This window comes from Ostrinia nubilalis, chromosome 29 (genome assembly GCF_963855985.1).
Source record: "Ostrinia nubilalis chromosome 29, ilOstNubi1.1, whole genome shotgun sequence".
In the NCBI taxonomy this organism is placed as follows: Eukaryota; Metazoa; Arthropoda; class Insecta; order Lepidoptera; family Crambidae; genus Ostrinia; species Ostrinia nubilalis.
Window position 1 is genome coordinate 3158796 of NC_087116.1, and position 27194 is coordinate 3185989.

Genomic DNA, 27194 nt, shown 5'->3' on the forward strand with positions numbered 1-27194 from the left:
TACAGCAGTTACAGTTAGTTATTTAGTTTAGTCGTAATAATCTACTGATTTTGTTTCATTCAATAAATAAAAATGTACCTATTATATCATAATAATTATATGTTTAATGTTAGATAGATATTCTCTCGTTCCCACCGCCATAGATAAACAAAATAAGGAAGGATAGATTGCTAACGTCTACATTGTTAAAAGCATAAAAGCCTCGCCTTGTAGTTCAACTTATTAATGTTAGATGGCGCTACTTTACTGGCTAAAGTGTGCTGAAACTAATAAACCTTATTAAATTTATCTATGCCACCGCTGCAACCCGAATCACAGAAACTAAAGGGAGATGTGAAAAGGGGGCGGGGCCGGTGTCGCAGCAATATGCCCAAAAACAGAACACATTGCTCCAGACGTCATAATGTAAACAGTTTACATTGCTTGCGTAGTACTAAAGATTATTCGAACGTTGAGTAGGTAGGTACTCATACCACAGTAGCAGGATGTTGAACACATATTTTGATTACTTTGTGTGTGTGAATTTCTAATGCGACACTGAGTTACGAACTCAGCGCATTAGTTGGCATCTCTCTATATCTCTATGGCGTCGACCAATCGTTTTTGTTGCAAAATCGCACTAATGAAAACTTAGCTTTCTGTCGCAAAGTCATATTTGATTGATTAACCACACAGACTACTTTTTTCGGCCGATAGTATTAGTCGGGTTGTAAGTTAGACGATTATCACACTGCACCGCGCTCCGCCGCGGTCCGCGTGGCTACATAAAGACTCCCGCGCGCAGACGCGTTGTCAGTGTGTTGTGTCGCGCGTGTTTTCTATACAAACTGAGGTACGGTACTGCGGTGCAGTGTGATAATCGCCATAATCAGTATGAACATGTATGGAAAATGGAAGTGCGCACATTACACCGATTTGGTATCGGCCGATTCCTCGTACAAATTCCAAGCCGACTTAACTATCGGCTGAAAGTCTGTAAGTCTGCACGGTGTCTAAAATATGTAGCACACTTATCAACCTGGAAAGGGATTGTAACCTTATCAACTCGAGGCGGTCAGTACACTTTGCATGAAACTCCGTAGTACCTACTGCAACGCACACTTCTGTACCCCCAGTGAAAAGGGATCTAACTCGACTTAGATCAAAATTGACTTTATAACATAATGTGAATCTCTAAAAAATTAGCTATTTTTGTATCTAATCGGTATGTTTCTACGACGTATAGAAAAGAAAATAATGTTGTGCCAAATGATACAAGTAAGGCTTTGTGAACCAATTTTGAGTTTTCTTTCGTGTATATTGATACATGTCTACTTTTAACAAAGTGTACCGGAGGCTTCTTTCAATTTTTTATTGTGTCAAGAGGTATGACTCGTGTTACTACTTTTTACACGATTGGAGTTGTTCAGATTGAATTTGTGATTAACAATATAAGATGACTCATATTAATATACACAAAAAAAACTATGTATTGTTGGTTGGTGAAAATGAATGTAACTTAATTTATATCACAAAAAGTAAAAAACAAAAGGTTATTTTTTTTTGTGTATAATGATTCAATTAGACTAATACCATTAACCACAAAAGTTTCGTACATGTGTAAAATGTTATAAGTTACTTAGATCAGAAACATTTGAAAATCGCAACTAATAATTTGGTTAATTATTTGGTGTAAAATGATATAACTTAACCCAAACGTCAGATTAAAGGAAAAAATAATGTCGTAGTTTATAAATCAAAGAACTTTAGTTAATAGTTTTAATAAATAATGGTGAACATCTACTAGTAAAACATATAATTGAAATCAAAGTGCCTAACGTTGTCAATAAAAGTACTTAATAAGTGCATTATAGAATTTACAAGAGCTCCAACTCCCAGAACTCTTTATAAACAAAACTCATCACCTTTGACAACAAATTGAACTGGGCGAATCATGTCGAGAACAAAATAAAAATGGCCTGTATAGCATTCCATCAGTGCAAGAGACTCATTGGTAGTAGATGAGGTCTCAACCCAAAGATAACACTTTGGCTGTACACGTCGGTTATATGGCCCTCTTACACATATTATTATGGATCACTTGTATGGTGGCATAGAACACAACTATCCACAGCAAGATCAAAACTTCAAAGCCTGCAACGCATAGTAAGCATAGCGGCCACTAGTTGTATGAGAACCACTCCATCGACATCACTTGAGTACCTTCTGAATCTTAGATCTTTAGACCTCTTCATTCAGGAGGAAGCGCAAGCAGCCGCTTTAAGACTTAAAGGTCAAGGACATATAAGAAGCAAAACAAGGAGACAGGACAATCCACGATCCTGCACAAAACCCTAATAAAAGAAATACCTCTCACTGAGGCACCCATCGACAGAATTCCCTGTGTTCAAATCTTCGACTGAAGATTATAATATCCAGCTTACAGCGGAAACGCAAGATTGCTCTGGAATCAATGAACTTAGGATATACACTAATGGCTCCAAAACCCAAAAAGGTACAGGAGCTGGTGTCTTCTCGAATTACCTAAATATACTAAGAATATCTACAACACTAGATAAACACAATACAATTTTCCAAGCAGAATGCAATCAGAGCAGCACAGGCGATTGCAACCATAGACATTCGAGGTCTGAATATAAAAATAATCTCAGATAGTGCAAGCAATACAAAGCAACTTAATATACTACATTATAATACTTATATTGGATTATATTAATGCCATGACGCGCTCCTAAGTCATTGCAGACGCAAATGGCGTTACCCTGCACTCCTGAAGTAGATCAAAGGGCACAGTAACTCCTTGGGTAACGACGCAGCAGATGAACTGGCCAGAAAGGGATCGTACACGACGGTATTTTGTCCGGAACAATTACCTATAATGCCAATACCATAAGCACAGATCAAGACCTGGCTGCGCTCCAAAATAGAAAAATAACACCACACAGAATGGAAAGATTGTAAAAGATGCAGGCAAACAAAAGATGCAGTTGTGGATATATCGAAAAAGTTCTCCCGCAGTCTCACAAGACTAAACAGGGACAACATTCACAAGGTCCTAAGTGTAATAACAGGTATGTTAAACAAACACCTACACAATATAGCTGTTACAGACAGCCTACTGTGTAGAATATGCATGGAGGCAGAAGAAAAACCGCAGCACGTGCACAAGTAGTGCACAAGCGTAGCAGATCAACAGGCTCAAATTCTCCAATCACCAGGGTCGCTGCAGAAGGCCTGTAGCGACCTAGATAGGCTGCTGCTACTTGGGGGGATCTGAAGCGATTGGAATAGGAAGATAAATTACAAATAGCACACAATGGTCTAATCAAGAGGCTAAGTGCAATATTCGATTGCCCTGAGAAACTATCTACGAAAGTCCTTATGAATGGATACTATGTATAAAGTAAATAATTATGTAAATGGCATGTGTTGCTGGATTTTATCTGCTTAGCTCGCAAGTATAACATGTCTTGTTAATTCATGTCTCTATTGATTTAAGAAGATTCCCGCCCTAGGCAGTTCGATTTTTTCAAGTTATTTATGATTTAAGAAGAGTCTGACAAGTGTGGCTAAATTTCTTGCGCTGCTTCTTCTCAGCACTGGTCCATTTATGTCCCAAAATTATTGTAGGGTTCAAGTAATACTAGAACGTGTTAAAGGGCTGTTTAAAAGCCTCTTTGTTGAAAACAAAAGCATTTTATGAATTTACTTTTATATTATCCTTCTGTAGCCAAAAGGCAATCAATATACCTTGACATCACCATCTCTGGTCCAGGGTTTGATTCCTAAAAGGGTAATTGTAGAAAACAAACTTTTCTCTGTCTCCTGTCTAATTAGTTCATGTGAAACTATTGTTATTTCTGGTCTTTACTACACAATTGCTTCAGCTATACTTACTTTATAATAGGAGATAATGTATGTAATTTAGGCCGATATCATTCATGGTATATGGTGTAATAATGAATAAAATAGTAGTTTCAGATCAGAATAAACATTTAAGGAGTAAATAATTAGAATTCAGTCTCAAATTCTAGCCTTATTCCTTTACAGTCGCCACTTATATCACTTTACACATAATTATTAGGATACTTAGATCGCTATTATGTTAGTTAGATCAGTTTACACATTTTTTTTCTCTCCACAAAATTGGTGTATATTAATATAAGTAACAATTTTTGGAAGATTTACCCTAAATAACCTGAAATAATGATTCCTCATAGTGTAATTACTTATGTTTGTTTTACAACTTTTTCTAAAATTGGAGAAACAAAAAATTATCAACAGAAATGGTGGAAAATGTATCACTTTACACTTGTTAGCGTGTGGTTAATTCAGTGTGGTGTAAAATGATTTATATCTCATTACATCACTTTACACGAATGTAAAGTTGTCGTGCATGGTGATATAACAAGGTTTTTATTTAATTACGAAAAAACCACAAGCTATATTTCCCAAACTGGAACACTGCCTAATTATATGTAACATTACCTTTCACCTAAAAAATATTTCACCAAGTTATCTCTAATAGCGACGAAGCAGGATTTTTTTTAACTTCAAATGCGATTTCCCAAAAATCACCATTTTCGACTTAACTCCCTTTTCACTGGGGGTACAGACTTATCCGCACAGTAACGTAAACGCCTCGCTTCGCGGTTGACAGCGCGCGAAAGGCGATACGGCGTTGATCCCTTTCCGAGGTGATAAGTCTGCTATGACCTTTATAGGTACTTACTCTGAGTTTTAGGGTGGGTCACAAATGTAGCCTTAGTAGCTATTTCATGTCCGCGATCAGTCTTAAATACACAATACAAAAGCGTTCCATTAAGATCTGGTTTCAACCAAAATGATTTTTCAATCCTATTACATTTTCTACCGTCTTCAGTTTCACATAATTCTGAAAAAGAGGTACATTGACATTATTACGGCACACGGTAAGGTCATATCACACTTATCAACCCGGAAAGGTATCAACACCGCATCGCCTTTCTCTACGTCAGGGTTTCCCAATTTTTTTTTGCCAAGGAACCCTAATTCATTATACTTTTCCTAGCGGAACCCCCGTACTACTCCGCCCGCACCCCCCCTTGTGCGTAAACAAGTCGGTGCGAGCGAACAACGTCGGTCACGAAACGTGGGATAATATTTTTTACGGAACCCTTGCGGCCTTTCCACGGAACCGCTGGTCTACGCTGTCAACCGCGAGGCGAAGCGTTTACGTTACGGTGCGGATAAGTGTGCGTTGCAGTACTACGGAGTTTCACCTCGAGTTGATACGGTTACGATCCCTTTCCGGGTTGACAAAACGGGGGTTGAAAAGTATGAAAGTCGTATGTTTTCAACGTACGAAGTCGCGGGCACAGAGCTGAGTGTGAGTTTACATCAAACGTCCTCACTAGTGAGCGCGTTAAAAAAATATATGACTGTTAGCGACGGAATATTATTGTATTATGTAACGGTAGTTTAAGAACAATTTTTATTTTCTATTGGAGGGTAACTCGGTGTCGTTGGTACGCGACGCGGCAGTTTTATTCGCACACAATTTCACGCGTCTCCCAGTCTGCTGCCAAACGCCCTCGGAGCGACACCGCGTTAGCCTACCGCGCACAAGAAACACGTGTTTGCCCAAAAGTGTACTGAACTTGCAAATACTCGCAATAAACTGTTTTGTGAACATTTAAAACGGCGTTAATTTTACATCGGAGCGAACCTGACCCCCCACAGCTGGTCATTCGGCCGGATCAGTCCGATGTATCATTCGCCACGTTGTACGAGTAAAATGGTTCTCACGCGTAGTGACCGTAAAAAGCTGGTGTCCGCAAGTGTGCATACCGAGACTGTCTACGCCATAGTGTCGCTGCTGATCTATGGACCAATCACAGCGCGTAACGTGGGCGCTCCCGCGCCGAGCTGTCAAATTCGCACTCCAACGACAGACCTCTTTCGCCTCCCGAACTATTAACTTGATTTTATTGTATTTATATTCAAACTTGGTAAATCTATAAACCTATTATTCTAAAATCAAATCTTTTTATTGTTCGACTAAATTCCCTGAACAGAGACAATGAACGATACTCATCTCAAAGGCAGTGTAAAATCCGAGCCCGTGAAAACGTCACAAGTGCCACCGCAGCATGCAACGTCGTGTCAGTGGCCACACCCGACACGTCAACCGACCGCAGAGGCAGGACCGTCGCACATATCAGTTCACAAACTGGACCTGTCTCCTGAGGAAGCACCACGAGACCTCACGTCACGAATATCGACGTCATCCTCAGCTAAAGCAAGGCGAAAACGGTTGGAACTTGAGGCAGCGAAGGAAAAGGCCAGAATACAGATGGAGTTGATCGATAAAAAGCTAGAAGCAGACCTAGCTGACCTGGAAGAAGAATACAGTCCACCAAATGGAGACCGCGAGAGCATTCATACTCGCACCGACGTCGAGAAGTGGCTGGACCACAGCCAGCATGAGATGGAGAAGGAGCAGCGAGCCCCCCACAATGGTAAACCCCCGGGCGAGCTGAATCCACAAAATGGTGCCATCGAGATGCTGACGAGCGCACTGAAGCAGCTAGCCACTACTCCCATTCATGGACCCAACCCACAACTACTGAGCCGTATGAGCATCCCAAAGGACTTACCTGAGTTCGCTGGAGACCCCCTGGAGTGGCTTCACTTTAAACAGTCCTACGAGGAGTCAACACAAATATGCGGCTTTACCGACAAGGAAAACGTCTGGAGGCTTCGAAAATGTCTTCGAGGACCTGCAAAAGAAGCTGTATCTGCATTATTGATTTGTGCAACGTCACCCGATCAGCTGATGTCTACATTGGAGCTCAGATTTGGTAACCCAGATTTTATATTAACTAAAATCACGCAAGATGTACAGAAGTTACCACCGTTGCCATTGGATTATCAAAGTGAAATAGTGCCTTTTGCTGTTAAAATCCAGAATTACGTAACAGCAGTACGTGCAGTGGGGCGCGACGAATACCTACGCGGTGTTCACCTAGCGAATATTATTTTGGCCAAGCTGCCCACTGTACTAGTTTCCAAATGGGCGGATTATTGTTACCCTAGATTGAAAGGAGAAATTGATAAGTCAAGAATTGACATGATTTCCGATTTCCTTCACGAGGAGGCACTAAAAATGTCAACCACGGCCAACGTTACTATATCAGCTCAACGTTACAATCAAAACAAATACAGGCAGCACGAAAGTAACGCTAGAAACTCACAAAGTATACTACTTCAACACTCCGACGCTAAGAGCGAGCATAGTGAAAAATGCAACTATTGTAAACAAGATGAACACCAGCTGACAAGTTGCAAATCATTCAAGAAAGCATTACGCAAAGATCGATGGCGCCACGTCAAGCGATACGGCTTATGTTTTAAATGCCTACTATCGCGGCACGGCAGAGATAACTGTACTGCGCCCGCTTGCGATCAAGACGACTGCGGCGGGGCGCATCACCGGCTGTTACACAACCCTCCGCAGCGGCACGGGGCCGAGGCGACCGCCGAGAGCAAGAAGACCTCATCGAGTACGTCAACTACCGAGACTGTGGCCCATATGAGTGTTACGGACAAAAAAGTGCTATTGAAAGTAGTGCCGGTCGAAATTCACGGTCCTAACGGTAAGATAAGTGCGTGTGCGTTATTAGACGACGGGTCTACAATATCAGTGATAAGCTCGCAGCTGGCTGCGCGCGCAGGGCTGCGCGGCGGCCGCAGCGAGCCCATGCGTGTGCGCGGCGCGTGGGGCGACGATGCGCTTGTGTGCGCGTCGACAGCGCTCACTCTGGACTTGTCTAGTAAGGGAAGTGATAACAGATTGTTTACAATTAATTTGCGAAGCGTTGATAACTTAGATTTGCCTGATCAAGAGTTTTCACTAGCTAAATGTAAAGAGTATGATCATTTGAAAAATGTAACTATAAACTGTAATGATTTGTGTAAGCCAGAAATATTATTAGGTCAAGACAATTATCATTTGTTAATGCCTTTAGAGATTTATGTCGGTAAAAACAATGAGCCGTCAGCTACACGAACCCCCCTGGGCTGGTGCGTGCACGGAGTAATGCACTTGCCGTGCGCTGGTTCTTCTTCTCCCTACACCACCTTACTCATTTCAGCATCAGCGTCTGATGATGAACGTGCTCTTCGGGACCTCAGTGATAAGGTGCGGCGCTCCTTTTCTATAGATGCTTTGGGAGTGACAGGTAAACCACGACAGAACAAAGACGAGGTGCGCGCGGTGGCCATGCTGGACGAGGGTGTGCAGCTCATTGACGGCAGGTGGCACGTCAACTTGCCGTGGAAGAACCCAAACTGTAAGTTACCTGACAGTTACCCTAATGCACTTTCCCGACTGCACAGCGTTGAGAGGAAAATGTCAGCTGACCAGGAGTACGCGAGTAGGTACAGGGAGCGTGTAAAACACTTGCTGGAAAATAATTTTGCCCAAGAAACGCAAAATACCGAACGGTCGCCAAAAACTTGGTATTTACCCCATTTTGGGGTAAATAATCCTAATAAAAAAAAGTTGCGACTCGTGTTCGATGCGGCCGCTAAAGTCTATGGTGAGTCATTGAATGATTTCCTACTCACAGGGCCTGACCTACTAAATTCTTTATTTGGCATAATGTTACGTTTTAGAATAAATAAAGTTGGAATCACCGGGGACATTAAAGACATGTTCCTACGCATTAAAATAAAACCTGAACAGGCGCGGATCCACCGTTGTGGGCACTGTGGGCATGCCCACAACCCTAATTTGCTTGTTTTAATTATGATCTATTGATAAGATCCACACGCTGATGATAAAAACGGCTGACTGATGAGCCTTAAAAAATCGAGGGCTGGATCCGCGCCTGAACCTGAAGACCAATCGGCTTTAAGGTTCTTATGGAGGGATGAATCTTCAGGTGACATAAAGACGTATTCAATGACGTCACTAATATTTGGAGCAAACTGTTCGCCGTTCGTCGCGCAGTTTATTAAAAACAAAAATGCGCAGCTGCATGAGTCATCACAGCCCGCCGCCGCAGCCGCTATCGACACGCAGCACTACATGGACGACTATATCGATAGTCTACCGGATGAAACCACAGCCTTAGGTATGGCACGGAATATAACGGATATTCACAAGAAGGGTGGTTTTGAGATCCGCAACTGGACTAGTAATAGCCTACAGGTGTTAGATAGCTTGCCAAAGGAGACTTTAGGTGACGCGGCCGTTAAGTTTAAATCTAACGAACAATACCAAGGCGAGCGAACGCTGGGAATGATTTGGTACCCGGCCCAAGATGAACTAGGTTTTGACGTTTCATTGAAACGTATTCCCGACGGCATTGTAAAAGGTAAACAAAGACCGACTAAACGTCTGATGCTTGCGGTAGTCATGTCTATTTTTGATATATTTGGTTTTTTTTACTCCATTCACCATACAAGGCAAAATAATGCTTCAGGATACCTGGAGGCATAACATTGGCTGGGACGAAAAAATCTCAGACGATGTTTATAAAAAATGGTGCAGCTGGATTGATCTATTAAAAGAAATACCAAGTATACGCATTCCACGTTATTACGTAAGGGCCGGTGCGAGCGAGACGGAGTCTGCGTTTACTACGAGTGAGAGGGAGACCGATAGTGCATCGCCTACGCCGCTGCTACGAGATTCTACGCGGCATCGAGTCAGTGAACGCGTTACGGATAACGAGTGTGCTACGGGCCATGCTACGAACGGGTCTACGACTGGTAATAATTATAATAATTTGCAATTGCATGTTTTTAGCGATGCTTCATCGAAGGCGATGTGTGCCGTAGCCTACTGGAGATGGGAACACAATGGAAACATACACATCGCGCTTATAACCAGCCGGGGCCGCGTTGCTCCGTTAAAGCCGACTACGATACCTAAAATGGAGCTGCAGGCCGCCTTGTTAGCGGCTAGACTCGCAAAGACAATCGCTGTGGAGCACGGACGCATGAAAGTCGAGCAAAGGTATTTTTGGTGCGACTCGACCACAGTGCTACAGTGGATTAACAATGACACGCGGCAATATAAAACATTCGTAGCAAACCGGCTCGGCGAAATAGATGACTTAACGCGAGCTACTGAGTGGAGGTATGCCTACGAAGTTGAATATCGCTGACGTTGGTACTAGGGAAACTTATGACGTCACAGTGTTTAGAAATGAATGGTTCACGGGACCTTCATTTTTATACGGAGATGAGACTACTTGGCCGCGCCGTGATTTCACTGCTTTATGTGACAGTGACCTGGAGAGAATAAATTTAATTAAACGGGAAAGTAACAACTTACCTATACTCGACGTTAGTAGATTTTCATCATGGTTGAGACTGGTGAGAGTGATGGCTACCGTGTTGCGCTTTATTAATAAATGCAGGAAGGTTGCATCGTCGAGCCTGTTATCAGACATGGACCTAGCTGAGCGGTTTCTGATTAAACAAGCGCAGTTGGATACTCGGAAATATCTGCAATAAAGAAAGGAAAACGCATAGAAAATAACAGTCGACTACTTACCTTGTCACCGATGCTCGATGAACACGACGTGCTGCGTTGCGGAGGCCGCATTGACGCCGCCACCGGAGTCTCACCTGAAACTAAAAGGCCTGTAATTTTAGATGGAAAACATCACGTCGCTCGTCTGATAGTGAAACACTACCACGAGAAGGCTGCTCACGGCAACCAAGAGTCGGTAGTCAACCATCTGAAACAAAGATTTTGGATTATAAAATTGAGACCAACTGTTAAATATGTCTCATCGCGATGTATGGTATGCAGAATAAGGAAGGCTAAGCCCGAAATACCAAGGATGGGTAACTTACCTGCCGCCCGCGTAGCTCACCACCAACGTCCATTCACTCATTGTGGGATTGATCTGTTTGGCCCAATGACCGTGACAGTTGGCCGTCGACATGAGAAAAGGTATGGTGTAATTTTCACATGTCTTACGGTGCGCGCTGTCCACTTAGAAATAGTCCATTCAGTCAGCACAGATTCGTTGATTATGGCACTCAGGCGCATGGCAGCGCGCCGCGGCTGGCCGCGACATCTGATGTCAGACAACGGGACTAACTTGCGAGGAGCTGACACAGAACTCAAACGATCGATCAAGGAACTGGACGAAGGAGTACTCCGCACTGAAGCTGCAAACAACGCAACTGAATGGACATTCATACCACCTGCGAGTCCACACTGGGGTGGGGCATGGGAGCGACTTATACGAAGCATCAAAACTTCACTTAAAATCATCTTGAAGGAACGTGCACCTAGGGACGAGGTTTTGAGTACTCTTCTTACAGAAGTCGAGAACATCGTCAATAGTCGTCCTCTCTCTCATGTCTCTTTGGAACCTGGCAGCGACGAGACACTAACACCCAACCATTTCTTGCTTGGAACTTCTTCGAATCTTCCAACTCCCGGAAGGTTTAGCAGCGATGACCTGTACCTGCGCAAACAGTGGCGTAAGTCTCAACTACTTGCAGATATGTTCTGGAAACGCTGGATCAACGAAATTCTCCCAGACCTCGTACCGAGACGCAAGTGGAACCAGGAACAACAGTCGTTGAAGGTAGGTGATTTGGTTCTAATTGTGGATCCAGGAGCGCCACGCAACGTGTGGCCCAAGGCAGTAGATCAGCAGGTGTTCCCAGGGGCAGACGGTCGAGTAAGGGTGGTTGAACTAAGAACCAAGTCAGGTACGCTGAAGAGGTCTGCAGCGCGCGTCGCAAGGATCCCTTTAATTGATTAGTGCTGTGCCAGCACTGGGGTGGGGAGTGTTAGCGACGGAATATTATTGTATTATGTAACGGTAGTTTAAGAACAATTTTTATTTTCTATTGGAGGGTAACTCGGTGTCGTTGGTACGCGACGCGGCAGTTTTATTCGCACACAATTTCACGCGTCTCCCAGTCTGCTGCCAAACGCCCTCGGAGCGACACCGCGTTAGCCTACCGCGCGCAAGAAACACGTGTTTGCCCAAAAGTGTACTGAACTTGCAAATACTCGCAATAAACTGTTTTGTGAACATTTAAAACGGCGTTATTTTTACATCGGAGCGAACCTGACCCCCCACAATGACAACAAGTCAAGACAAACCATCCCCATCGCTGTCGTTGCGGTACTTGCGTCGGTGAGTTAGGACACCATGGCCTCTCATGCCAAATGAGCGCTGGTCGAGTCTCCCGACACGCCTGCATCAATGACGTCATCCGCAGAGCTCTTGTCGCCGTCAATGTGCCAGCAGTTTTAGAGCCTAACGGCATATTCCGTGACGACGGCAAGAGACCTGACGGCATGACGCTCATTCCCTGGAAGCAGGGACGTTCGTCCTCTTGATTTGGTTCCAACGAGACACAATTTCAACGGGACACATTTTCAATCAGACACATTCCCACGTGGACACATCAATTATTGTATCATCAGTTAGGTAAATGTTTTAATGAAAAAAAAAATGTGTTATAATTGTCATGGGTATGTATTCGTCTGCCGTTTGGTGTAGTGGTTCAGAACGGACTACTATTGCTACTATGCCGAGAGTTCCCGGGTTCGATTCTCGGCCGGGCAGAAATTAAAATGATGCATTTTAATTTCTGTGACCGGTCTGGGTGTTAGACTATCTATACTTATAATAAATCTGTAGAGGCCAATTCTGTACATGAAATATATTTTCAAAATAACTATCAGGGGGTAATTAGTGATCGATACTGATGCCAAAAATGCAATCAGTAAAGGATGATGGGCACAAATGTATGGAAAGTGGTACCCGCTCCAATAGCCATAACCAATATATATTTTAAAAGGCCTTTAGATGTAGGAAAATGTCTGCTATGGGGCCAGTTCTAATTCACGTTTTGAAAGCAGTAATTCCACTAAGTATTATAATGAAAGTATAACACAATCATCCATGTATACGAGTATGTATTATGACTACAATCTATTAATATAACTAAAAGAAGCATTGAAAAGGAAAGGATTATACCTACGATGAACTACCCAAGCTATTAGCCCTTTATTCGCTTTCGTCATCATCATCGTGATCATTTTAGCCATAGGACGTCCAGTTGAACATAGGCCTCCCCCAATGATTTCCACAATGGCCGGTTGGTGGCGGCCTGCATCCAGCGCCTTCCCGCTACCTTTATGAGGTCGTCGGTCCATCTTGTGGGTGGACTTGTTGGGTCTTGTGGGTTTATTGTGGGTAAATTACACCCTAGTTGAACTCTGGCTTAAATTGTCATTTGGTATGGAAATGTCATTTTAATCCAAGGTTCTTCCAAGGTGTAACTTTTTATTAATAAGGGGGTAGTGCTTCTTTAAATAAAAATATTTATTTCACAATCATCCCCATCAATAATTATAGAGTTACGGCAGGATGCTGGAACAGTAAACCCTTCCTCACTCGCATAACCTAAGTACCATACGATGGACACGTATGATACTTCTTCTTTTTCTTTCTCGGTCCCTCACTGATGATGATCGCGTCCACAGATAGTGTTCCTCCACAGACTGTGGTCATAAGCTGTGTGGACCGCACGATGCAAACTCCCGCCCAGCACCGTCTTCCTCGCCGCGTCCGACCATCTCGTCAGTGTCCTGCCCCGAGCGCGTCCCCCTTCATACTGTATGATACTTAGGTTACACAAAAAGTATCTTTATCTTCGAACGCAACCAGATCTGAGGCTGGTGGCCATAGTAAATGTTGTTCGTCTTGATAAGACCTTTCAAATGACACTACAAACATTACTATTGGAGCCGGGTACCATTCTGCAAAAATGTATGTGTATCTTCGTACACAACCAGATCTGAGGCTGGTGGTCATAGTAAAAGTTGTTCATCTTGGTAAGACCTTTCAAACGATACTAGACTCATATCTATTGGAGCCGGGTACCATTTTGCCCATTGTCCTTTTTTGTCTGTCTGTCTGTCTGTATGTTCCTTATAGAAACAAAAACTACTCGACGGATTTTAACGAAACTTGGTAACTACAATTACTGACACTGGTCAACACATGTTTTTTTTCCTTCAATATTTTTTTTCTGTTATTGGGTATTTCTATGGCCCTGATTATGAAAAAAATACTGGGAGATCGTCAACAGCTTTACTTTTTAAAATATAGAGTTTTATTATTTTGACAAAAATATCAATTTTGATAAAATATCTATTGAACACTAGCAAATCTTTTATATGATTTCTTTGAATAGACAAGTTTGAGTAGATCTCGTTGCAAATTCCAGCAATGGTCTGCCATTCATATATGATCACCACCGCCCCTGATAACCTTCTTCCATTGTCCGAAAATTCTAATGACATCTTTTATCCTGCTCCTCACTAAACTCACCTACATTTTGTGGAAATCGATGTTAATGCGAGAACATGAAGTGTATTTTTATGCCCATGTTGCACCCTAGCTCTTGCAAGTTAGATAGCATGCTCTCAACAATTTCTTTTTGCTTAGGAAATTACTTATAACCAAAAAAAATAATTCAAAGCTTAGGACTGGACTTCAGTCATTGAATTCTTAAAATTACGATCATTTACCAGTTGCCTAATATGAGTCCCATCAAAAGTTACCAACATTCAAGTTTTCTGTGCTTAATCCTGAAAACTTCCATGAAAGAAAATTATAACATTCGTTACTTTTGTCAAGCGCCTTCACAGACTGTTTCAAGATGCCAAGGTTAATATAAAGTGGTGGAAGTACGGTGATACGGTGTTGGCTAACTAAAGGCATGTTTATAAAATAGTTTGTATCAACTTTAGCTGAAAAGCAAAAAGTTGTGTGTGCGGGAAGCTGCACTCGATCACAACGGAATCCACGCGTACGAAGTCGCGGGCGGCCGCTAGTCTTTCCATATCTATGTGCGGAAACGTCACGAAATCTGAATTTTAGCTGACCTCCTAACCCCTCATAAAAGCCAAGGTAAATTTTATTGATTGGTCTATGTTGTTTAGGTTATTTTATTGATTTAAGGAAAGTACGCGAAGATGCTTATTTCTGTTCAATTTAGTTTTTAATTGTAATAAAATATAGTTATTTTAATGTTCACATTTTTCATTCCACTTTCATTTATTCGACGTATTCAGTTGTTCGTATTGTGTCAGTTTGCAACTGTGTCCACGTGGGAATGTGTCTGATCGAAACTGTGTCCCGTTGAAATTGTGTCCCGTTGGAACTAAATCGTCCCTCTTGTGTGGGACGCAACATGCGTGGATACGCTTGCTCCGTCTCATACAGGAGGTACCTCCCTTGCCGCAGGCGCGGCGGCGGCCTCGGCTGAGTGCTCCAAGCGGCGCAAATATGCAGCTCTCAATGAGAGTTATATATTTGTGCCGTTTGGGGTTGAGACTATGGGACCATGGGGTCCAAGCGCTCGTTCCTTTTATAAGGAACTGGCAAAGAGGCTCACCGAGGTGACCGGTGATCAAAAGGCTGGCAGCTATTTTGGTCAGAGAATTAGCCTGGCCATTCAACGTGGCAATGCTGCCAGCCTTTTGGGCACCATTCTTGACTGCGGCGCTGGGGGTGAAGTATTTTTTATTTTGTAAATAGTTTTTATAATTAGTAATTTTTAAATTTTAGTTTTTAAGTCATTTTAAGTTAATGTATTATTATAAAATTTATTCTCGAATAAATAAAGGTTAATATTAACTTGAAAATTTTGATTCTTGAAAGTTTCCGCTAGGGGCGCTGTACAATCCGTCATACATTTAATGCCATTTTTTACGCGCTCACTAGTGATGTAAACTCACACTCAACCATCTGCTTGTTAAAACAAACTTACCTGATGTAGTATCGCTACTCGTCCGCCAAAACAAGGCCCCAGTGTATTGTCTATTGAAACATCTAATTATAATATTTTCACCGTCAGTTCCTTCCAAGACGTAGTCTGAGTTGTAGGATTGGAATTCTACGCCATTTTTATTTGTAAGCTTTGGTGGGTCTAAAATAAGAAACATTCAATTACATTCTTTCTGGCCTCAGACCCAGGGCTTGAATTGCGCTAATAATTTTCAACTGCAACGCAACTGAACAACGAACGAAATTCAGCTGTTTGCACAAACCAGTATCGGGGTGTCACTTTGACAGCTAGTTCAACGAACGCGCGAAACGTGATTATGTATGTTTGTTACTTCTTCACATCTAAACGGCTGGAGCGATTTTAATAAAATTTGGTATGGAGTTAGCTGACACCCTGAATTAACACATAAGCTACGCTTACCGCGGGTAACACCGTGGGGCACAGCTAGTGGGACAATAAATGGGCCAGTGGCCAGTGTCAAAGTTGCAACGCTCCACTAGAATATAATAAAATTAATATTGTACCTACTAACGATATGCGTATAAACGTATGGTTTTCTCCTTAGTTACAGTTATCCACTTATAATAGCTATAATCGTAATGTTCAAACGAAAGTACACATTTTGCTATGGTGCCATTGGATCCTTCTGCCAAAGTGATGTTTTGTGACAGCCTTCCAAATCTTGCATCTGAACGGCTACAATTCAGACCTGCATCACATAAAGAATTTAAAAGGGTGGGAAGATCATTAAAATTTAGTTAAATACATAACGATTATTTTCGATATACTTATTTTCGCAAATTTAAGTGGAAAAGATAAAGTTTATTTGATCTTAATGAATCGATTTTGTGTTGTACAAAAATTGCCTCTCCTTGGCGCGAAGTTGGTTAGCGCACATTGCTATCGGTCGATTCTTCAAACAAAAAATCGAAAGTTTAAAGACTTTATAAAACAACTTTAAGCTTACCATATTCATCGCAAAATTCCCAATGGACTGTGCTGGTTTCTTTCCAATGATTGTTCTTACAATCATAACGTCTATGTTCACCGATTTTTCCCTCAAAAATAATATCTGTCGATGACTCCGAATCCGAAGGCATCTGGATCACTGTAGTCTCATCAACGCTTCGAACTGCTGTTAAACGAATTTCATTTCTAAATTGTGTATAAATAATTATCCAATACATCAACTATTCATTCGGATTCATTCTTAACCTTTTTTATCCACGGACCCCTTAGGATTTTTTTCTATTCACAACGAGAAAGCTCTTGGCCTGAATCTCACCTGATGGTAAGTGATGATCAGGCCGAAGGTAGAAGCGAGCTTCATCCGGAATCCTCAACTACTTACAGAGGAACTGGCTATCTTACCTCTAACTGCCGGAACACAACAATGCTGTTAACATTGTTGTTATAGCGACAGACTTAGGTAAGATGGTGGTAGCTAACCAGGCGGACTTAGAACAAACCCTACCACCATCCAAACTGCCTCCACTGGGAATCGAACCCGGGACCTCTGCAAGCAGGTGGTCTTACCACTAGACCACAGAGGCGGTTAAAATCAAGCACAATTTGAAGTAGCAGCAATAAATTTCGATTCCAAGACCTTTGGTGGCATTTATTTATGATTGTTAAATGGCCCATAGATAAGGCTGACATATGCTTGTGGACCCAAGTGGTCCGTGGACCACAGGTTAAGAAACACTGCATTAGATCATAAAAATATGGAAAGACTCACTGCTTACTGTTTAGGATAGCTCCTTGAACGGTTTATGTGTTTATGAACTAAACATTTAGAAACTGTCTTCTTTTTTAAACCCGAAAGATCGCGATTGCTAATTCGAATCTATCACGAATACGAAAATTTTCGGTTTCATATGATAACTCACGTAGGTACAACTCGAAGCACACTTATCAACCCGGAAACGGATCGTAACCGTATCAACTCGAGGCGGTCAGTATTTTTTGTATGACTCCGTACTGCAACTGCAACGCACAATGCGGATCACCATCAGAGTAAATACAAATGAGTAGGTCATCTTCATAGAAACGCACCGAGCGCGGTTTGTATGTGAGCGCGCCAATACACGTATGCGGCGCGCACGCACACACTGACAAAATTCGGCGCAACTCCCCGCTAATCCCCGCTAAATTGTGTGCGTGCGCGCCACATACGTATTGGCGCGCTCACATACAAACCGCGCTCGGTGCGTTTCTATGAAGATGACCTACTCATTTGTATTAACTCTGTCACCATGGCGTAAACGTCTCGCCTCGTGGCTAAAGGTGATCCGGTGTTGTACCTTTTCCGGGATGATAAGTGTGCTATTATACCTTTAGGAGTGACCAATGACCATCGATTTAAACTCGCACAGGAAAGGCACTTAACAAAGTACTAGCAGAGTAAATACAAATGAGTAGGTCATCTTCATCAGTATCATCGTCAGTGTGTGCGTGCGCGCCGCATACGTATATTGGCGCGCTCACATACAAACCGCGCTCGGTGCGTTTCTATGAAGATGACCTACTCATTTGTATTTACTCTGGTACAAGTCTCTGCAAAGAGCCAAGTACTGAATATTATATTATTTGATGTTTGTGTATTACTAAATGTTTCTACTCTGTAAATGAGTGTTTTTAGAATTAAATAATTGTGAAATTTTATGTTTTAATATTGGTTGTGTGTCCTTTTATGTAATTGACATTTAATTGTAATAATTAGTATGATTTTATTGTTGACATTGTTATGACTTTATCAAATGAAAGAAAAGATTATTCTGGCATGATACACTGTAACGAAATTGATTATGTACTAACATCTAATGGACGTGTATTTATGTGTGAAATAAATGAATTTGAATTCAAATTTAAAAGGTTTCGTACCATCATAAAACATAATGTAGTACTCAAATTTATTTTAACTTTAAGTATTAAAACTTCCGTACGTAAATCGAAAAATATCAAAAATTCCAAACCACGTTACTTGTTTGGATGTCGTCGTAATTTTTTACTTCGATTTTAATTACTTATTTATTGTTTGCTTTAATTAGTACACGCTAGCCAAACGGGTTGGGGAGGCCTGATATTCGCATTGTCCTTTTTAATGACGACGCACACTTATCAACTAACGCACACTTATCGGTTGACAGAGCGGCGAAAGGCGATACGGTGTTGATCCCTTACGATAAGTGTGCTTCGTTCTTTAGTCGCCTCTTCCGACATCCACATGGAGTGGAGAGTCACCAGTCTCATAAATGCACCTATTTATTGTGTGGTAAAGTCCGGTCGCCGAGCACGTAGAATTTCTTTCAATGATCCCAAGCTACCCATCCTTATCGCTCGCGCGTAATTACGAATTGCTGTCGCGAGCGCGACTGTGCGACGGGCGGCAGCAGTAAGTGTGCGAGCGGCGACCGGACTTTAGAACCCCTTTAGACCCCTTTAGAACCCCTTTAGAAAGAACATCCTTCTATGCCTTAATTTAACCTTATTAACTAACTAAGTCTTACATAACTTGACCCAAAGCAGGTGTTGGCTTCTGACAATAAAAGTTCCCATTCGCAGCCCGATCGAGTTAAATGCGCACCTCGCTGGAATGCGACTCCCTCGCACTCACCCGCACACCTCCCCGAGTTCGCCCCGTAAAGCGTCATGTGACGTCACGGCGGCCAGGTGCGCAGTAAACTCGACCGGGTTATAACCTAGGTCTGTTCTGCGCCACCTCTCGCCAGCTATCGACGTGGAGATCGCTCAGGTCGTTAGCTACTTCGTCTATCCGGCTGTCTATTCCACTTTGATCACCTGGCTTTGATCACCCAGGTGATCAAAGTGGACTCCAAGCAATAATTTGGCGTCCTTTGATCACTCATGGATAAGATGACCTGGTTGATCGAAGTAGACTCCAATATAATTTTGACTCCATCGACTGACTGGTCTGGTGATGGGACTGGTAGGTGGCCATAGGAACTCCTAAACGAAACGGTGGAACCGCATCGAGTTTGGGTTCGTTTGATTCGTTTGATTTTGTCCAAGGTCCTGATGACGCAGTCGGGAGATGGCCGTAGGAACTCTAAACTAAGAGCGTGTTTTTAGTTTTTTAAACTATTAATTCGTCGTCGTCGGCGTTTCAGCCGAAAGACGTCCACTGCTGGACAAACTATTAATTATTATTAAAATAATGTTCACTTACATCGGGTAGACATGCTGGGATGTAGGGATGTAACGGAGGTAGTTTTATCGGAACCGAAGTCGGAGTCGGAGTTTTTAAATTTGATTTATCGGAATCGGAATCGGAATCGGAGTCGGAGTCGGAGGCAGGGTCAGAAGTGGTGGCATGAGAAAGAATTTTAATTCACAGACAAATAAAACATTCTTTAATCATTTTTTTTAAATTATAAAATAAAACACAAACAATGAAAAAAATTAGCATATTATTTCCGAATAAACAAGAACACACATTATATTAAATGAACAAAAGCTTTAAAACAAATTAAATCAAATGAATTGACTCCAAAAGTAGTGTATTGTACTTTACGAACAAAAGCTTTGAAGCTTTGTCTCCGTGCAATCTATTTCTTAACAGTCAACACTGGCCGCCGTCGCCGCTATGTTATGCTTCGACCTCCGATTAAAACCTCCGATTTAAAAGTGTCGGAGCCGAAGTCGAAACCGAAGGTGTAATAATAATCGGAAGTTCCGACTTAACGGAACCGGAGTCGAAGCTCCGTAACATCCCTGCTGGGATGTACAACAATATTTACTTTGGAAGAAACTTCATAGTTGCGGCTATTCTTGTATACGCAATAGAAAAATACCTCGTCTTTAACAGAATTCCATGGTATTACTTTTTCTATTGATCTGTTATAAATATCCTGAGTTTTGGTGCATGATTCTGAAAACAAAAAACTAAAATGATGCGTGGTTCGTGCCAATCTATTTGACAAAGATATCTTAAAAATAATCGTGAAAAAAAAACTTTGATTTAGTCCGTCAATTATATTAATCAAAAATATTGGATACGTATTTTTTTACTTGTCAATCAAACAAGTAATTACGAAGTTATGAAGCGTTGAAGTTACGTGTGACGTCACAAAGTGCTACACTTTTAGCACTACTTCGTCACGGGCCTCTTCTTTCGAACTTTAAATTAATTTTGAAAAAAAACCTACACTAAAAAGTAGAAAAATAAATTACTAATTACCTACTTATTTATTAGGACGAATTATTTAATATTTATGTAGGTATACCATGATTGATACTTCTGGAGTCGGTGCCAAGATTATGAAACATGTAAAGTTTGCCTGCACCGACTCCAAAAGTATCAATCATGGTATACCTACATAAATATTAAATAATTCGTCCTAATAAATAAGTAGGTAATTAGTAATTATTTTTCTACTTTTTAGTGTAGGTTTTTTGGAGTCGGTTTTATTTTTTTTATAAAATTTTACTTATTTCTTGCTTTTTAGTTAACTAATTATTACCTTGATGTTACCTGAAGGTAGGCAGTACATTGAGACCATATTCTTAATGTATATTATAAAAAAGTTCATCCTCAATTTTCCACCCTTGGGAGTGAAATATTTTCTTCAAATTCGCATGAAACCACCCTTTTGATAATACCTATTCAACAAAAAAGTAATCGTTCTAATTGGTTTATAATCGGCGGAGATATTGCGTATAAAAAAGTTCATCCCCAATTTTCCACCCTTGGGGGTTGTTTTTTTTATTATAAAATTTAAATGGGACCACTCTTGAGGTATTACCTATACGCTGAAAAAAGATTTGTTCAAATCGGTTCATAAATGGCGGAGTTATCGCGTAACAAACATAGAAAAAAAAAAAAAAACATATGGGTCGAATTGAGAACCTCCTCCTTTTTTGAAGTCGGTTGAAAAAAATACGTGTCGAGTATTCCGTCATAAACTTATCTGACGGACTAATTCAAAATCTTGCTTTTTTACTCAGAACACATCCCTAAGGGCTATATTTCACCAGGACACCATGGCGACGCAACCAGTCGCTGGCTACCAACAAAATGTATACAGCTCTATAGAGAGTTACTCACCCGTGGTGTCCGTTTGGTTGCGCAAAGCTCTATACATTTTGTTGGTAGCGGCGACTGGTTGCGCCGCCATGGTGTCCCGGTGAAATATAGCCCTAAGTGAACTGCGCACCTCGCTGAGTGTGAGTTTACATCAAACGTCCTCACAAGTGAGCGCGTTAAAAAATACATGAAAATTTTAGTTCTTGAAAGTTTCCGCCAGGGGCGCTGTACAATCCGTCATACATTTAATGTCATCTTATTACGCGCTCACTAGTGAGGACGTAAGACGTAAACTCTGAAGCCCTCTGGGCGTCGATGTGAGGTCACGGCAGCCAAGTGCGCAGTTACCTTGACTGCATTAATCTTAACTCACTCTGTGCAGCATTGTTGCAATCTCTCCAGAACAACGAGCCAGAGTTTTCTCGACTTTTGCATTTGATTCTTATCGTTTCCTCATCTTCTCGCTCTATGACATATGTGTCTGTGCCTCTGGTGTAATTCAAAATCATGTCATTTTTTGTTGTAAGAACTGGTGGCTCTGAAAGGAAGTAGGTACAATTTTGACACAGAACTCTAAGGCAGGTTAGAATCGCGCTGACCGCTCGCTGATCGTCAGCGCTGACAGATCAAAATGTGTGTAATGAAGAATATTCACTAATTTTGTTTTTTAGCTTTCTGTATTCTCTGTTAAAAATAAAAAATACACGTGAAAGAATTATTTCGATACGTCAATTAGTTTCCAAGATATTGAATTTTAAAGGTGCGGGCGGCGGCCGGCCCGCCATTTTATGCGCGTGACGTCATAATACACCGACTGGCTCAAATTTGTATGGGTGGAATCTTGTAAGCTGAAATTAGACCCACTTCTGGACAACCGATTAAGCTGAAATTTCTCATACACATGTAATTTGGATGACCATGCAATATTATGATGACATGGAGCTGATCTGATGATGGAGCTGGAAGGTGGCCATAGGAACTCCATAATAAAACGACTTAACTCCATCGAGTTTGGGCTCGTTCGTTTTGTATTGACGAGTACTTCAATTCTATATAGTAATCAGGGTCTGATGATGGAGCTGGAAGGTACTTCGCAATAAAACGACACAATCGCATCAAGTTTGGGTTTGGTTCAATTTTAATTTCTGTGATGGGTCTAGGTGTTAATTTGTACAATATGTATGTATTTACAAAAAAAAATGTATTTAAGTATGTTTATAACCGTTCTCTAGTGAGCGGACACTGTGAATGTACGTCACGCGGGGTCACGTGACCGACGGCGGGACTCGATATTTTAGGGAACTTTGAATGCCTATAAAATCATAACTGCTGGGTATTTTTGAATGAAATAAAAAGAAATGTATTTGTATATGTAAAAGCTTAACTGTAACAAAGGTTTCAAGTGAATTTGCATACCTAGTAACATTCTCAATTGAATGGACCGTTCCTGAGTGACGCTGAACGCTCGGCGCCAACGCTTTATACATTTTGGCTGTCATCGCTAACGGTCAGCGTGCGTCAGCGTGACTCTAAAACCACCTGGTTTCCACCAAAGCGGAGCGGCGAAGAGATGTGGAAATAATGAAATCTGATTGGTTATACAAAGCAATCCGCTCCGTCTTAGTGGAAACCCGGCCTTAATACATAATTTCGTCGTGGAAACCTTTAGAGGAGGCCTTTGTCCAGCAGTGGACGTCATTTGGCTGAGGCGAACGGACGAAATAGTGTCTTTTGGGATATTGTCAGTGTGTTTCAGCCTCTATTATTTCCAATATACAGGTTGTCCCAAAAAGTAGTGTCAAGCTTAAGTCCAGAGGTAGGTAAAGCATCACTAGGTATACCCGAATCAACAACGAAACTCGAAAACTATCAAAATCGCGGATCATTCATGGGGGTGATTGTGATAGCCCTAGAAGAAAGAAATAGACTTCATTGATCACAGTAAGCACAAATTATAAACAATAACAACACAAAACGAATATAGAAAATAATAGGCCACTGTGTCAATAGGCTCCCGCTCAGCATTTATCATGACATACTCGTAAGGGCATGTCAAGAAGCTGGTCTTCCGCGAGAGCCCTTGTTGTGGCTTCGCGCATCACATTCCTAAGCAGGCTCTGGATTGGAACCCCCAAGAAAAAGGCAAACGTGGTCGCCCCTGGCATACTTGGCGGCGCATTGTAGCAGACGAGGCGAAGAAAATCGACAAGACCTGGAGCGAGATTAAACGCGAAGCTCAAGACCGAAAGCGATGGAGGACTGTTGTGGACGCCCTCTGCCCCATCTAGGGGACATAGGATCTTAAGTCAAGTAAATCAACCAACACAATTTTTTTACCTAGTGGTTCTGTCTAGTGCAGGTTGACACTACTTTTTGGGACAACCTGTATGACGTATGTACAACTATCTAATGCCGGTTTTCACCATCAATCCCTAATTTTAACTGATGCTATGCTATGGTAACACATAACAGGAATTTTGTTTTCATAGGGGTCACTTAAGAATTAGAGATTGATGGTGAAAACGGGCATAACGCTTTTATCTTCTTTTACCTATTTTATAAAATCCTTTGTATGAACTTTCACTAAAGCCCGGTCTGCGAGCATGTAGAATTTTGTCCAATGACTCCTAGCTACCCATCCTTATCGCTCGCGCGTAATTATGTTGCCGTCGCGCTCGCACACTCACTGCGGGCGCCTATATCGCACAGTAGGGAGAGCAATAATTATAATTACGTGCGAGTGAAAAGGATGGGAAACTTGGGGTCATTAGACAAAATTCTACGTGCTCGGCGACCAGACTATAATAAAACATTTATGTACCTACTCACCATTTGCATACAAAAATACGGGAGTCTCCTCTCTAAGAGCATTGAAGGTGTGAACACATTTTACTGTGGTATTTTTGTTATCCGCCGATAGAGTGAAGTTTATTTTTAATGTTTTATCAGCTGCGAGTGTTTGTGACTTGCAATTGAGACCTGTAATTTAAATTAATAGTCAACAATATTTCATGTTACAAGAGTTATAAAGTTATCGTAATGTTTGTATTGTGAATGTAAGTCGTCCCTCGAAATTTTCTAACCAAATAATAAATGTAAAGTCTTCCAGTGCCGTCCCGTCGCCGAGCAAATAGAATTTCGTCCAATGACCCCAAGCTATCCATCCTTATCGCTCGCGTGTAATTATATTGCTGTCGCGCTCGGTGAAAAGGATGGGTAACTTGGGGTCATTGGACGAAATTCTATCTGCTCGGCGACCGGACTTTAGCCTGTTCCACGGGCCAAGTCGCTGGATTGAATTTTTAAATATTTTTCCTTCCAATAACTGGGCCCACTTTAAGATTCTATTAGAGAATATTTTTGTTGATTCGATGTTTAATTTATTAATAAAAAGATTGAAGGTGGGCCCAGTTACTATTAAAAAATTAAATCCAGCGACTTGGCCTGTGGACCAAGTTAAAATTAGGCCATGTTACTGGAAGTCTCCAAAGGGTTCGATTTTAATTATTTGCAATTAGGCGTGAAAAAGGCGTTGATCCCTTTCCGGGTTGATAAGTGTGCTATGACCTTTAATTACTTAAAATGTAAATGCACTAACTTACCAGATCCATCGCAAAATTCCCAGTGAATGTTGCCCCAGTTTTCTTTATTTGTGCAGACCAATTCCAAAGTTTGGTTTACTGTTCCATCAAAGGTATGTTTACTTTCCGATGACCTCGGTTCTCTGATTGCAAGACCTTCCACTGTGATCTCTGGACGCGCTGTGGAATACATAGGCACATCGTTTCAGCCGAAAGACGTCTACTGCTGGACAAAGGCCTCCCCCGAGGAGTTCCACAAAGACCAGTCCTGCTGCGCCGCCGGCATCCAGGCACCTCCAGGGACCTTTGCCAGATCGTCGGTCCACCTAGAGGGAGGCTTGTCCACGCTACGTTTTCCGGCTCATGGTCGCCATCAGCTCTACGAGCTATGTGACCCGCCCACTGCCATTTGATTTTAGCGATTCTGCGGGCTAAATCAGTCACTTTGGTTCTCCTGCGGATCTCCTCATTTCTGATTCGATCACGCAGAGAAACTCCGAGCATAGCACGCTCCATCGCTCTTTGGTTGACCTTGAGCTTTCTTATGAGGCCCAAAGGCATAAAGGTACATTTATTTATTTAAACTTTTATGCCAAAATAAATGTGTACATAAGGCGAACTTAATGCACTAAAGCATTCTCGACCAGTTTACCTTTGGGTTGAGCAGAAAAGAAATTTGTTTGGCGGTACTTCTAGTGCAGGAAAGAAAAACAAAAACAAATATGCTACATACATAAATAATATATAAAATATATAATAAATAAATACATACATAAAATAGATGATTGAGTTACTCTGAAATTACAATATACTAATAATATAATAATACATATAATAGTACAATAATATAGTACATAGTATTATAATCATGGTCGTTCTAAGCCAGGGGGTAGTCTCGCACGGGAGGGGAGGGGGGGGTCTGGCTTTTAGCTTTACTTGTGTGTGTACTTACATGCACATACAACTTTTGAAACCACACATGTAAAGCTCACTCGCTTTCGTGAATTGCATGAACTCTAAAAAACTTACATTGGGCCTTTATTTGTAATACTATTGCAGCATCAGTTTGGTAACCGACCGAGTTGTTATAAATGCAGTGTAATATTCTTTCGTCGAAAGTACTGTTTAGTTCCATGGTATCTCGCACTAAAGTTGACTTTGTTTTTAGATCTGCACAACTTTCTAAAATAACAAATATCCAGTTAGCCATTACCTTTTACAAAATACATCGATGGGTGCCGGGAATAAAGCCACAATCGACAAAACACAATTTTACAAGAGAAGAGATTTAGTGTCAATTTTGAATAATAATTCTAAACTACGAGGCGTATCAAAACGGTTTGTATATCAAACGATGCGTTATTTTTTCTGGAGTAACATTTAGTGTGCATAAGGTTATAATGCATATAATATACTTTAAAAAATTTAGAAATACATATTGCCGCTTCATACATTGAAAGTCGGTTCCGTAAGAGTCCATTGTGGTTTTATTCCGGTAAAAAGTGTGCAATTAATCAAACAGCAATAGTGTATTGCAGCCTCGGGCGCTGATCTGAAGGATACAGTAATAGCCGTTTGCTTGTAGAAGATTTAAATAAAAGTTTTAACATTGTATATGGCACGATTATTCCGGTCAACAAATTTTAAATGATGAATGGGAATAACGATTTAATATCCATAGTGCTTTTGGTAAAACAGGCAGTTTAAAAGATAAAATTCTGAAAAAAATTCAAAAG

General features: G+C 41.4%; 2 protein-coding genes across 4 annotated transcripts in view; one reads left to right on the forward strand and one right to left on the reverse strand.

Moving 5' to 3' along the window:
• LOC135085659 (uncharacterized) overlaps positions 1-27194 on the forward strand; it is a 354394-nt gene that overhangs the window by 250372 nt on the left and 76828 nt on the right. The window lies entirely within an intron of this gene.
• Positions 20245-27194, reverse strand: part of LOC135085684 (uncharacterized) — a 41514-nt gene continuing 34564 nt past the window's right edge. The window contains exons 6-10 of the mRNA XM_063980492.1: positions 26488-26640; positions 25480-25638; positions 24707-24856; positions 22251-22415; positions 20245-20722 (exon numbers count right to left, since the gene is read on the reverse strand). Of these exons, the coding sequence (XP_063836562.1) occupies positions 20532-20722; positions 22251-22415; positions 24707-24856; positions 25480-25638; positions 26488-26640 (818 nt within the window). The 3' untranslated portion in view covers positions 20245-20531. The remainder of the gene's footprint in view (positions 20723-22250; positions 22416-24706; positions 24857-25479; positions 25639-26487; positions 26641-27194) is intronic.